General features: G+C 41.4%; 1 protein-coding gene across 2 annotated transcripts; it reads right to left on the bottom strand.

Moving 5' to 3' along the window:
• Window positions 1-552: 552 nt before the first annotated feature.
• mcoln2 (mucolipin TRP cation channel 2) lies at window positions 553-12,225 on the bottom strand. Of its 2 annotated transcripts, XM_079267135.1 has the most exons (14): window positions 12,093-12,225; window positions 11,349-11,502; window positions 10,926-11,099; window positions 10,548-10,704; window positions 10,060-10,138; window positions 9,865-9,961; window positions 9,486-9,585; window positions 8,765-8,877; window positions 8,323-8,472; window positions 7,662-7,763; window positions 7,387-7,509; window positions 5,255-5,461; window positions 4,827-4,960; window positions 553-997 (listed from the first exon to the last, which is right to left on the bottom strand). In XM_079267135.1, the coding sequence occupies exons 1-14, from the start codon at window positions 12,134-12,136 to the stop codon at window positions 961-963; spliced, it is 1,671 nt and encodes a 556-aa protein (XP_079123261.1). In that variant the 5' UTR covers window positions 12,137-12,225; the 3' UTR covers window positions 553-960. The 2 variants fall into 2 exon arrangements, with proteins under 2 accessions (XP_079123261.1, XP_079123262.1); XM_079267136.1 differs by lacking the exon at window positions 12,093-12,225 and having other exon boundaries at window positions 10,548-10,695; window positions 10,922-11,099; window positions 11,349-11,490.
• Window positions 12,226-12,524: the final 299 nt, after the last annotated feature.

The raw sequence follows: 12,524 nt of genomic DNA, 5'->3' as shown, positions 1-12,524 counted from the left end.
ACACACGATGAATTTATTTGTAGCTCATGTGTTGAAGAGTGAGCAATATTTGTTAACCTAAACAGGTCTGTTGAAAGGTAATCCTTAGAGTGAATATGCCGCTGTTGTCTTTGATGGTGTGAAATAATCAAATAGAATAGCAAGATATATACACACGCATATAAACACACACACACTTTGATCGGATCAAGTTAAGAGCACAGTAGCCTACTCACACTCAAAGTCCTGCTCCAGCTTGTCTCAACAATTGTTGTAGATGTGCAGATAAAACTGACTGTCGTTCTGGTTTAGTCATGAAAACTCAGCCTACTCAATTGCAGCTGTGAATGTGTTTTGCAGTTTGCACTAAATATTTTTTACAGAGCTCATGTGACATGCGTTGTATTGCAATGTTAACACAACCACTCCTGATAGAACATTGACAATGTAAATAATCAAATGAGGCTCCAACTTCTACTGATTCCATGTGATCTGCTCTCTGACGAAACATTTTAAAAAGCAAAGCTGAATGTGCACACTTGCAGGATAGACGGGAGACACAGTAACAACGGACAAATGAAAAGATTAGCTTTACTGCAATCAGAACAACACTTGACAAATAAATGACATCCAGCACTGCATAATGTTGCATAGCACCAGTGTTTGCAGCCACAGTCAATTGCAGAAAACACTGAATCCAGTTCTTTGGCAACTAAATGCATGTACAGACCTTACAAAAGGCCCAGTAAACTTCAACAGCATCCTGAACTTCAGCATTGTTTTGAAACACTCTTTCCAGCTCAAGCTTCAAGGTAACGAGAAGGAACTTGATTGGGATTTCATATTGCACTTCACAGAATCTCTGCCCGTTAAGAGGATTTTGCAGTGGATGGTCTGATCTTGAAGTCTGTATCAGACGTGTGAGGTCATCTTTTCAGCATCCTCCTCCCTGATCCGTGTCCTCTAGAGGTGGAACAGCTGTCAGCTGATCAGTACAACATCGTCACTTTCTGGAACTCTGCAACATGATCCAAAAAGAATTGTGATACACCCAATGTCTCATCAACATCACCAAATAATGCACATGCTTTCTACTTCAGGTCATTAATAACGGTTCTTATGACAAAAAACAACAACGGTGTTGTGATATTTGCTTAAGATGCACATCATTGACCTATAATTGTAAAACATTTAAGTCGCGTTTCTTTGAGATGTTGCATCCAATAAGTCTCAAAAGGTCACAGGAAGTTAGATGTATAGCCTCACAGCTGCTTGTTCAGACCAAGGATACATTTACTCTGTATTTAAACTGTTGAGATAACCTGTGTAGGAGATTATCATAGTTGATTCATGATTCACACCATCTTTATTATCTGGGCTTCCACCTGCACACAGGTTTGGCCATAACACAGACAGCTAAGGGATGCAGGAAGAAGTTTGGTTTCTGGTGATTGTACCCAGTCGGAGAATAAATCCCCCAAAACAAGCACACTGAAAACAACAACCTTACCACCATTTCTTGTGTTTGGCTGTTTGCGCGCAAGAGAAACCGCTGAATATGTTCCCGTTTCGTCAAATCTGTCAACGATTAGACTTTTTTTTTTTCCCCTTTCTCTTTATGATCTGCCACGAGCAGCACATTTTACTGCCGAGTTTGCAGACCAAGTCTCATTCCACAAACTGCTGCAGCCATTTTGAGGATGTGAATGAATTTCACCGAGAGCAATGAAGATGCGTCTAATCCACAGAAATAAAATGGGAGTAGAACAAACATTGCCATTCAAAGCACCTATTTTTTTCATGATAGACTGATTTAAAAGAACCTAAAATCCTGCTGCCCTTCGTCGGGACTTACTCATCATAGTTAGTAAAGAAATAACAAAAGAACTACGTGCAACAACTTGCACTCAAGTGCAGCTCAGCACATTCCTTGAACCGACACAGATGGCAACACGGTCTGTGTGCAGGTTTCATCATCCTGATCTCCTGTGTGTCCTCCGGCACAGTCTCCATGTAGCCCATATAGAGCCAGAGCGTCATCGTCTGTCCACCCCAGTATTTGGCAGTTGAGACGGGAACGTCTCTTCATGACAATAGTGACCAACAAATTACCCACCGTCCCGATAGGCGGCATTGACCTGCAGCTCATTTCCAATGAGGAGGACGATCTCTAAGTAGCCCCGCATAAAAGGGGGCGATACAGGGGAAGTTTCTTGCCTTAACGTGGGCAGCTTCTGGCCTGTACAAAAACCTCACACATGAGGCCATGAGTGACACTGAGCAGTGCGGGTTGCAAAATCAAAAAGGCGAGCAGATCAGAAGAAAATACACCGAGAACCAGCATATGCCAGGAAGAGGTGATCCCTAATCCAGGTGTACGCGGATACTCCTGCCTCCTCAAAGAAGCTGCCAAGTCTAACTTGCAAAACCGACTCGCTTCAGTGCACAGCTTAGCACTTCCTGCATTAAATATCAAACAGACTCTTTGGCTAAGCTGCTGTACACACATACAGTATATGAACTACAGCGGATACAATGAAGTCATTCATCAAGTATATATTTGTGTCATTGTACCAATCTGAAGAGCTACAGTATATGGTTACAACCTTTCCTACAACCGTCCAGTCATTCTCAACGACAAGACTCTTGAGTCACGACACATTATTTCAACTGTCAAAGTGGATGTATTGGTTCCAAATAAGTTTTAAATCCCAAAAAAAAAAAAAAAAAAAAAAGCCACGCTTTGCTTTCCAAACAAGATAACTTGCCGCAGTAGAAGACAACCGTATAGGAAGAGGCTAATTGCATGCAGATGAAATTTCATCCAGTAAGACATTAGCATGTTAGCTGAGAACACTGATCTAATTTTTGTGAGCAGAGAGAGATGAATACGCTCATAAAAATGAAATTTGGTCAAATGACTGCAATTACAGAATGTGTGTAACTTGACAAGAGCTCTCCTAATGACAACAAGTCAGCCAACTCTGGCAGTTTTACGCTCAACTCCACAGAGAAGATGCACATTAATTTGGCAGTGTAGCATTACGTTTCCACTGTCACAGATTACATAATGGCTCTGTAACTGAAACTAGACTTCCTTTAAACACTCAGACAATCAGAGCAGGGACGCCAGACAGCTCGGTGACAGACAGTGGAGCATGCAGGAAAGATTGCATAGTCAAGAGTGTTAATGTCTGATGAAATAATAATGATAGCAGAGCCCTGACAGGACAACTGATAGTATTTCTTACAGTATGCAAGTAATGGTAGGAAAACTTGCAGAAAAAAAATTGTTTGATGGCAAACACTGAACATTTAGCTGCAATACAAATGACTACAGTAGTTTCTTTTTGCATTCAGTCAAAATGGACTGGTGCTTTTTAAGTAGAAGGACGGTGACGGCTAAAGAAACCAAACCTGGTATCAGTTTACAATTAAGCCTTTCCCAGATCCAAAGTAGGGAATTGAGTAATCTATTAAAAAGTTGCAAAACATTTTCCCCCAATCGATATGAATGCAGAACCAAAAGCCAGACATCCGGTATCGTGCAGCTTTTGGTTGAGCTTCGTGACCATTCAGCTCGGTAGAGACCGTTAAAGAGGAAGCACTGCTTTTCAACAAGCACCTGGTTGTGTGTAAATTCTACACCGCAGTAACAAAAACGGACACGGTGAAATAAAACGTGACAACTCGATATCCAGACATCCTCCGTTTACAAAAGGAGTAAACAAAGTGAAGAAGAAAGGACAGGGAGACATCCTTCTACAAAATAAAACACGCACACAGAGTCATTGTACAGTGTAAATTGTAGTTAAACTTGCACCACATATCAAATAACTATTTCCAAACTATCAAGCGTGCTTTAACAAAACCAGCTTTTCCAGCCGAGTTGACTGCGTGTTGACCGTGGCCTGTTTATCTGGGAGGCAACACAGCAAGTTGGGAGGGATGGCTGGGGGCTGGGGGGGGGGTTCTTCCCAGTGCAAAGCCTCAGTTTCTCTGTAATCAGCCCATCATTGGGTGTGTCTGCATAGCTCCCCACCACTAATTTCGTTGCTCTCAGACCACGTAAGACAGAGCCAAACCACAGCGTGGAGGAAACTCCAGTCTGCTGATGATAGAGATTAGCTCATAGAAAAGGAATGAGCAGAAAACAGGGACGTATAGACAAATACGACGTCTTGCTGTAGCAACAGGTTGTAAGTAAGCTACTCAGAAATGTTTTTGTATGTGTAATGTTTGAGAGAGAGTCATTTAAAGTTACAAGGTACTTTAAACTGGTTGTGAATCAGTCTCAATTAAATGCCGACGCCTCTATGTGACCTACACAAACGAACCCGTCCATCAGTGAGAAGATCGGCGATTTCTATACAGTTACTCAGATTCCAGCGAGGCGACCAAGTGGTCCCAGGTCCCCGCTGGGATCCAACACTGACACCACACTGCTGGAGATCCAGGCCGAATTGCTGGGCCTGCTGTAGGGAAGGGAGGCCCAGAACCAGGTCCACCGCCAACAACACACAATTAAAGTTCCTTGTAGTTGCTTTAAAAGGGGATTAAATAGATATTTTTTCGGGTTTGCATCTCTACATTGTTGACTACTCTAAACAAAACAATTGATCGATAATGAAAATTGTCATTAGTTGCAGCCCTACATCTTTCCCAGTAAAATCGAATAATGAAAAGGATGGTTGAATTTCAAAGTTCCCGCATTATTATTATTATTATTGATGTAAGCCCAGTTTTTAAACTATGATATTGCTCACGTATCTGTGATGAGAAGTCATGTTTGTACAGAAGGGACCAATTATCAAAGCACCATAACACGGCTGTAAACACCATCCTACCGTCGGCAGCAGCACAACACAGAGTATCGGATGTGAACGTCTGTCTGACTGCTCTCCTCTGCAACAGGAAAATCTTTGTGCTCTCTGACGAACTTCTGCAGGTCCGTCAGCGGGAATCCGTCTTTTTGGAACCGCTGTTGGTGAAAACACATAGAAATGCAAACAAATAAAACGTCTTCAAAACTGCATAGCAGCACAGATTCAAACATTTTAGCACTTTGTTACCTCTACTTTCGTCACATGGGAGGGTTTCGACTTTTGTCTTGTAAATACTCAAATCAACTAATAGTTCTGAGTAGAGTACTGTGAAATATTTCTCATGGATTTCTTGTTACTGACCTCCCTTTCACGGCCTAAGAAGATATAAAGTTGAATCTATGAAATGCCACAGCTTTCACCTCACTAGAACCAAACCAAAGCAGAAGTACCTTGATGGTCTCATAGGAGTCTGTGATGAGGGCGATGAAGAGCGACAGCACCATGTAGATGAACAGGGAGATGAAGGAGTAGAGGTAGGCCCGGCTGAAGAGCCACACCAAAGTGTTTTTGTCCTTCAGCTGGGCGAAGGTGATGAACATGTCGTCGCCGTTCAACAGGGAGAACAGGCACTCCGCTACACGACTCAGGCCCTCAAACTAGGGAGATGGAAGGTGGGACGTTGGATTGGATCAAAGTTGTATATGCCATTAACAGTTAACACAAAGGCAGTGAATCAAGATAAAAGAGGAATTTTGCCTGTGGTTTTAACATAGGTCGGTTTTTTTTTTTAAAAGAACCACAAAAATGGAGAATAAGGTGCAGAAGGCCAACAGAACCACGATGCTTGATAGAGGTGGAACGACAAAGATGGAAAGACAAGCTAAGAGACAGATGGTTCAAAAATAATAAAAAAAATGAAAAATAAAAAAGTTCCATCCAGAATGTGACAGTATCTAAATACAACATCCTGATCCCACTGCGACGGTGACGTGTGGGATTGCAAGTACAAGAACAGACTGTTTATTCCTTCAGTAAATACCAGGGGATCCTGGTCCGGCTCAGCACACAACGGGGGACTTTTTTAAAGCATTAAAAAAGGATTTAACTCTAGAGCTATCGTCCATTGGTCAAAACTCATGTGGTCCTCAAGTAAACTGACCTGACAAACACTTAAAAATCAGTCAACAGCTTATTTACAGTAGTAACTCTTCAGTTTTAAGATCATCAACAAATTTCCATTTGGTAAGTGAGACACAGCTGAGCCCGGGTCGGCTGATCTCAGCCTATCTCACATCTGTCTGTCCTACAGTACGAGCACTGCCTTGTTTAGACGCCCACTGCTGCTCGGACTTCCGTAAATAATTTATCTTAATGGGCGAGGAGAGCTAAACACACACATTTTCCCAGATGGCACTTGCTGTCCAAGGATCTCCCAGTTAAAGTGATAGTTTGATAGTTGAAGCTATAAGTCTACCCTGTCCAAATGTCCCCTGATTGCAGTTAAAATATCTGATGAGTAAAGAGCAAAACAATCCGTTTCTTACTTTCTTTAAAAGTGCATCAAATTTGATCAATTTGAGGCAGTTTAAACACCGGAATATTTTGCGGTGACTTAAGGGGTTTTAAAATCACGACACACCCCAGAGTCTGCAGAGGACCTTAGTCGCATGTCATCCCCCTTTGCTCCCCCCTTATTTTCTATCCCCGATACACTGTCTGATAAAAGGAGAAATAAAAATCGTTCAAAAATACTTGTGCTCAAAAATGTGTTTTTGTCTATTAGAAATCAGGCTGTGAGTATGTGTAGAAATGTGTGAGTATGTGTAGAAATGTGAGAGTATGTGTAGAAATGTGAGAGTATGTGTAGAAATGTGAAAAGTGTCCCGGTGAGGACAGAACGCTGGTCTGATTGAAGCTGGGGGTTTCATGGAGTGGACATATACTGACATCTAGTGGTTGTATTAAAAAAAAGGATGTTTTGTTGCACAAGGAAGCCGTTTTTGCAGTTTCCCAAATTTGCAGGACATAATGTTGACACAGCAATTCAAAAGCTAAATACCATAACCATGGGAGCAAGTCTAATCAGTTTCAGTTTGTAAAACAATAAAAAAAAAAAAATTTAAAACATGAATCAGAAAATAATCACCTGTATAATTTCTTTAAAAAAAGGGTAAACATGGTAGACAACACACATGTTCATTAAGAGTGACGTACATTATTTGACATTTTCATGATTTCGAAATTATTTCGAACAGAATATAAATCGGCACACTTAAATAAATAAAAGATCGGCGCAATTACCCTGATTTCATTCCACATAGATTGTGTTCAATCACAAAATGCAGTTTCAGTCAATTTAATGCGCACACGTGCATGTTTGGGAACTCAACCTTTTTCTTTTGACCTCAGCAGTTCTGCAGGAAGGGACAAAGTCACGGAAAGCCTTAATAGTTCCCCTAATTCCCCACAACTCTGACAGTGATAGCCAGTGCAGATTGTCACGCCATAAACTCACTTCTCCAATATCTGGCCCTCAGGCCTCCACATCCTCTGCTCTCCTCAAACCAGTTAAGAGGGTTACCTTCTCATGGTATGGCCCCAGTACGATCCAGCCGCAGAAGGTGTAGCCGAGGTAGATCATGCCGGCACAGCAGCAAAAACGCAGGACCTTGGGGAAGGCTGCTTTCATGGTTAAAATCAACACCTAGACACACAGGAAGTATGGACACATTCGTTATCGTTAAGCCACAACCAAATTGTGACAGAATGTGTGAGGACGTTTGATTAAGGGTGGAGAGGGGTTGAAGAAGGCAACCCACAATGAGAGGAAAAAATCAAAAAAACTTTCACACTCACATTGTATTTCTGGAAGTATCCCAGGTACCTGATCACGCCGACCCACACCATTAAAGTAGACGTTCCCAGAAAGATACTGCACACATCATAATTGGTCAGACTCTACAGGAGAGGGGGGGAAAAAAATCCCAAGCCTTACTTGGAAATCAGGCCTCAGTGAAGTCCTGTAAAATGAGTTAATGTTTAGTTCTGAATGTGGCACACTCCGGCCTCTGCTGCACTGACTAAGAGAACACAAAGTCAGGAAGTGTTTACGTTAACTTAAAGCTGCATGATTATAAATATGATTTTATTGCAACAGGCACATTGTCTGTGGTGAACCATATAAAAAGGCTCGACAGTCAGGTTAAAATAAACAAGTCTTTACATTGAATCTTTTTATTCCAAAGGTCAGCAGACAGGGACACGCTCGGTTTAAAGACGCAATTGAGAAATACAATTCAGAGGACATACAATCAAAAAGGTGATGACGACAGGCAGTTAGTTACACATTACGATGCTGACTGCTGAAGAAACTTTGTTCTTTGCCTGATCTGATGGCTAACGATGTTTATGACTCAACTACATATACACGTTTACAACTGGGGGAGAAGTAAACGATGTTTGGCTCTCCTTTTACATTCATTTGACATATGCCGAAGAAGAACATGATTCAGTTTACCTTTGCTTGTATTTCCATCTTCAGTATTGATCCAATAATGGCCAAGAGGTCGCTGACAATGACCAGCACATACCAGCCATTCAGGAACTCGTTCTGGTCATCCTTACACACTTTACGATTGTAGTTGTCATGGAAGAATCTGGAGAATCTCTGAAAATACACAAATGCAAATTCAGTCTCTTACAAAAAAAAAAGGATCTACAACAGAGTATCAGATCAACTGAGAGACAACATGATTAGAATCATGTTGGAAAATGTCTGCCGATTATGCAAGAATTTAGCCACATCCGATAACGGTGGCATTTTAGATATTGCAATAAAAAAAAAAGGGACTTGTAATTATTGTGACATTTGGCTTAAAAAAAAAGGGAAGTGATGGGGTCTGAAAAATGTAATTCCCTGTACGATTTTATACAGTGTGAGCAGAGACTGAGCAGCTGACCTGAAGTAACCGGACAGCCAGTATGATGGAGCGGGTGCACAACACCGCCGATGTGAGGCAAACAACAATGACGAAGCCGTCAAACACCAGTAGATAGTGTGTGTTCTTCTGAGCTGGAACAGAGACAAAGTGTGTTTATCTTTTAAGCAACTCCCTCACACTCATTACTGATAACTACCAGTTTGCAGGAACACGCCTAACTGACAACCAACAGAAAAAGGAATTTATATTTTGTTGGGCCCACATACATATAGTTATACACTTTTAGACCCGTGTTTGCGAGTCACATTTTACATAAATGATCATGAATCTAAATTGGTTTAATTGATCGTAACCAAACTGCCAGGTCGGTGCTTCGCTCCGCAGTCTTCGGATATTTTGACAGTCTGGGATTAGCATCTCGTAATTTGCTGCATACTCAGAAAGTCACCTTCCCTGGGGGTACAATGGTTGAGGGTTTGAATCCTCAGGTGGCCAAGTCCTGCTCTCACACAATGTTAACATACGTAGTATGTTTTAAAGTGCTCATTGAGGTCAATCTACTTGGACCACGATCATTTCTACTCGCAGCTATATATATATATATATATATATATATATATATATATATATATATATATATATATATATTTATTTATTTATTTATCTTTTTATTTTTTATTTTTTTTCTTGTTTCCTATTCTTTTTTATTTCTTCATTATGTTAGACCACTACACCTTACCCGTCCCAGATATCTTCCAGTCTTGACATGCACAGCTCTGAGCGTCTATGTCCAGGAATATTTTCACCTTTCCACTGTGACACTGGTTGTCAAATGTTATCTAGGGGACAAGGCCGTAGGGAAAAAAGATGAGGAAAATGATGAGGAAAGTAGTCGTCTTTTTTCAGTCAAATGCTGTGTGGGAAATGCATTGCAACAATCGTATTTATTTTATTCCTTTTTTTTTTTTATAAATCAGTGGTTTATATGTTTAACGCACAAAACTTTAACAATTTAAAATTGTTTTTTTGAAGTTGTCCACGCTACACCTCTCAATGATGAAAAGTATCAAATTGTTAACCTGGGTTTCATAAGGACAGAAAATATGGCTGAACCATACCGTGATATAGAACGAGTAGCAGTCAGGTAACTCCCGGGAACGCACAGTCTGTAGGTTTATACCGTTCAGCTGAAACGTTATTTTCATGTCAACAAGCCTGAAAGCAAAACGGAGGATTTGAATGTACGGCAGAGCAAACTAAATGATGTGCGCTAGCCGCATCCACATACAGCGCATTGATGGGAGCACGTTTACCTGTAAAAGTCCAGATCAAAAAAGGATGCGTTCTGGGTTTTCCATTGGTTTGCAGTCTTTGGATCATGTGACATACAAACTGAGAGAGCGGCGATGAACAGGGTAAGACAATGAGCACCAGGTCTGAGATCTTCTATTGCCCCAAAGGCCCTTGTATGTCGTCTCTCATAAGAATGATGATTTAGTAATTCAAGTTCGACCATAACGAGGAATGTAAAACTTTCAACAAGTAACGTTAATTCATTCTTGAACGCATTTGGTATCTGGAATTGTTTTGGCCGTTTTATACATGCAATGAGAAGTGTAAACACTGGTATTGGATCGGTACCGGACGATTCCCAAAGTCCAGGTCTCCCTACCGTTATCAGGGCTGAAAAATCTGTTTGGCGCATCCCTAACTGTGACATCTAACATGACAGGTGTACTCTAAAGCAAGGGGAAATATTGACAACCGAACAACAACAAAGTTTGTAAATGTTCCCTCTCACCCGTCTCCAGCTGGGCATCGATATCATACACCTCATCCGAGGGATCCACGCTGCCTCTCTTGTAATATTCTTTACAGATGATGAGAGGCAGCAGCTTGCCGTCTCCATCCTCACCGTAACTCAGGGGACTCACAGAGATCCGGCCCAACTGGCTGTACTATAAATGTATCAAACGCCTCAGGTAAAATCAAAACATGTAAGCATGGTGATTTATATTATGTTGAAAAGAAGCTGCAAACTGCCACATCGCAGGAAGCCTGATCAAATATTAGGCAGAACGTAGCAGTTCCCATAGTAGCCCGTTTCACAGGAAAATAGTTTAAAACCACATTGATTTGGAGTGAGTGTCGGTGTGTACGGTGAGGCGGTTGAACATGCCTGATCCAGGACATAAAACAGACTGTCGTAGACACTTTGTTGGGTGTAGACAGCAACACAGTAGTCGTCCTCATCCACGCCGCTGTAGTCCTTCAGGAAGAGGTTTTTGAGCGCCATCATGTTCTCCTCCTTATAAGACACCACCAGCTGGTTGCTGAGGCCGAACAGGATGAGCTACGGAGGAAACAACCGGGGGAAAGGGAGCATTCATGTAGATGCTTAGTGAAGGCAACTAACTACATTTAACTTATTTCAGCAACAGACACTCAAGTTATGTAGGATCCTGTTTGTTTAAATGTGCCCACACAAATATCAACATTATTTCATACAGATTTTACTACATGCCTTGAAAGAGTGCAGTTACAGCAAGTATTTTCTGGGTGGATCTTCTTTCCTAATCTACATTAATCCGACTCTACATACCTGTGTTGTGATCATGACGATCTTCAGAATCTGCACCACAAGTTTCCAGGGTAAGTGTCGTCGGGCCCGGTACTTCTCACACGGGCTCATGAAGTAATACTTCAGGTCATCTCTCAGGCTCTCCTCTTTGATAACATCTTGAGTTGACGCAGAGCTGAAAAAGAGAAGTTACAAGACAAAATGTAAGATATTCTCAGAGCTGGGAGACAAAGAACAAAAACAGTATGAGGGGGGCCAGGATACAGCACTCTGGGTTTTAAAAACAGAAGTGAAAGCAGCAGTTATTTTATTATAATATATTTGAGCAATAGTCATCATTCACAGGAAGGACTCAGTGTACCAAGCACACTGGCTGCATTCATGGTGCTGCCTGGGTTTAAGTCCAAGGGTAGTTCAGGGAGTGCACTTTCAATATTTTCCCAACAGTTTGTCACCCAAAAGCTCTCCCTGACAGAGTGCAAACCTTCTCCCTTTACAGCCAGTTTTATCCCACATTTTACAGTTGTTTTCAGCTGAATGCGCAGTTTTAAAAACCTGCCTGGTCCTGTCAGGAAGAATTAAATGAATGGTGCTGTTGTAAAAAAAAAAATTAAAAAAAAAAAAAGTAGGACAACAACATCTAGGTTATGTAAACTAATATAATGTTCAGTTTGGCCTTTATTTCAGAAACATCATTTTTAAACTCAACACTTATCATGCCCCTAACTAGTTTTGAACGACAGTCGTTTAAAAAGAACAACTTACCCGTTTGAGTTGCTCCGGTCCAGATACCGAACCAATAATTCCATGATCGATTGTCCACGTGGACGCACCACTTTGAACGGTAGCTGTCCAAAGACGGACAGACACTTAGCAGAGACAAGTCTCTTCAGCTGGGTTATCTGTAACACCACGCACCTTCCAGGCAGCCAATCAGGAAATGAGGTTCAGCCGACGCAGAGATCTCCAATCTACGGCCCACGGAGCCACCAGCGGTCACCAAGAGCGGCGAAATGCGTCGACGCCAAAAAAAAAAAAGGTTAAGATGCTTTATCGCCACTTCTCCAATTATTGTTGAGATACATGAGGATGACTCGAAAGCACACATGTATGTTTTTCAAAATGTTGAAATGTTGAAAACTGCACCATCTTTCAGGCCATTGTTTGTCTTTCAGACTCAAAACTTCATATAAATAC

This window comes from Melanostigma gelatinosum (genome assembly GCF_949748355.1).
Source record: "Melanostigma gelatinosum genome assembly, chromosome: 4".
In the NCBI taxonomy this organism is placed as follows: Eukaryota; Metazoa; Chordata; class Actinopteri; order Perciformes; family Zoarcidae; genus Melanostigma; species Melanostigma gelatinosum.
The sequence above is the reverse complement of the archived record's forward strand: the minus strand, read 5'-3'. Positions and strand labels throughout refer to the sequence as shown.

Bases quoted from the DNA above. Each gene is read 5' to 3' on its own strand.
- mcoln2 (XM_079267135.1), bottom strand. From the start codon at position 12,136: ATGGAATTATTGGTTCGGTATCTGGACCGGAGCAACTCAAACGG. The intron at 9,962-10,059 runs GTAAACGTGCTC...TTTTGCTTTCAG, and splicing joins TTTGATCTGGACTTTTACAG to GCTTGTTGACATGAAAATAA. The intron at 7,510-7,661 runs GTGAGTGTGAAA...CTGTGTGTCTAG, and splicing joins GATACTTCCAGAAATACAAT to GTGTTGATTTTAACCATGAA.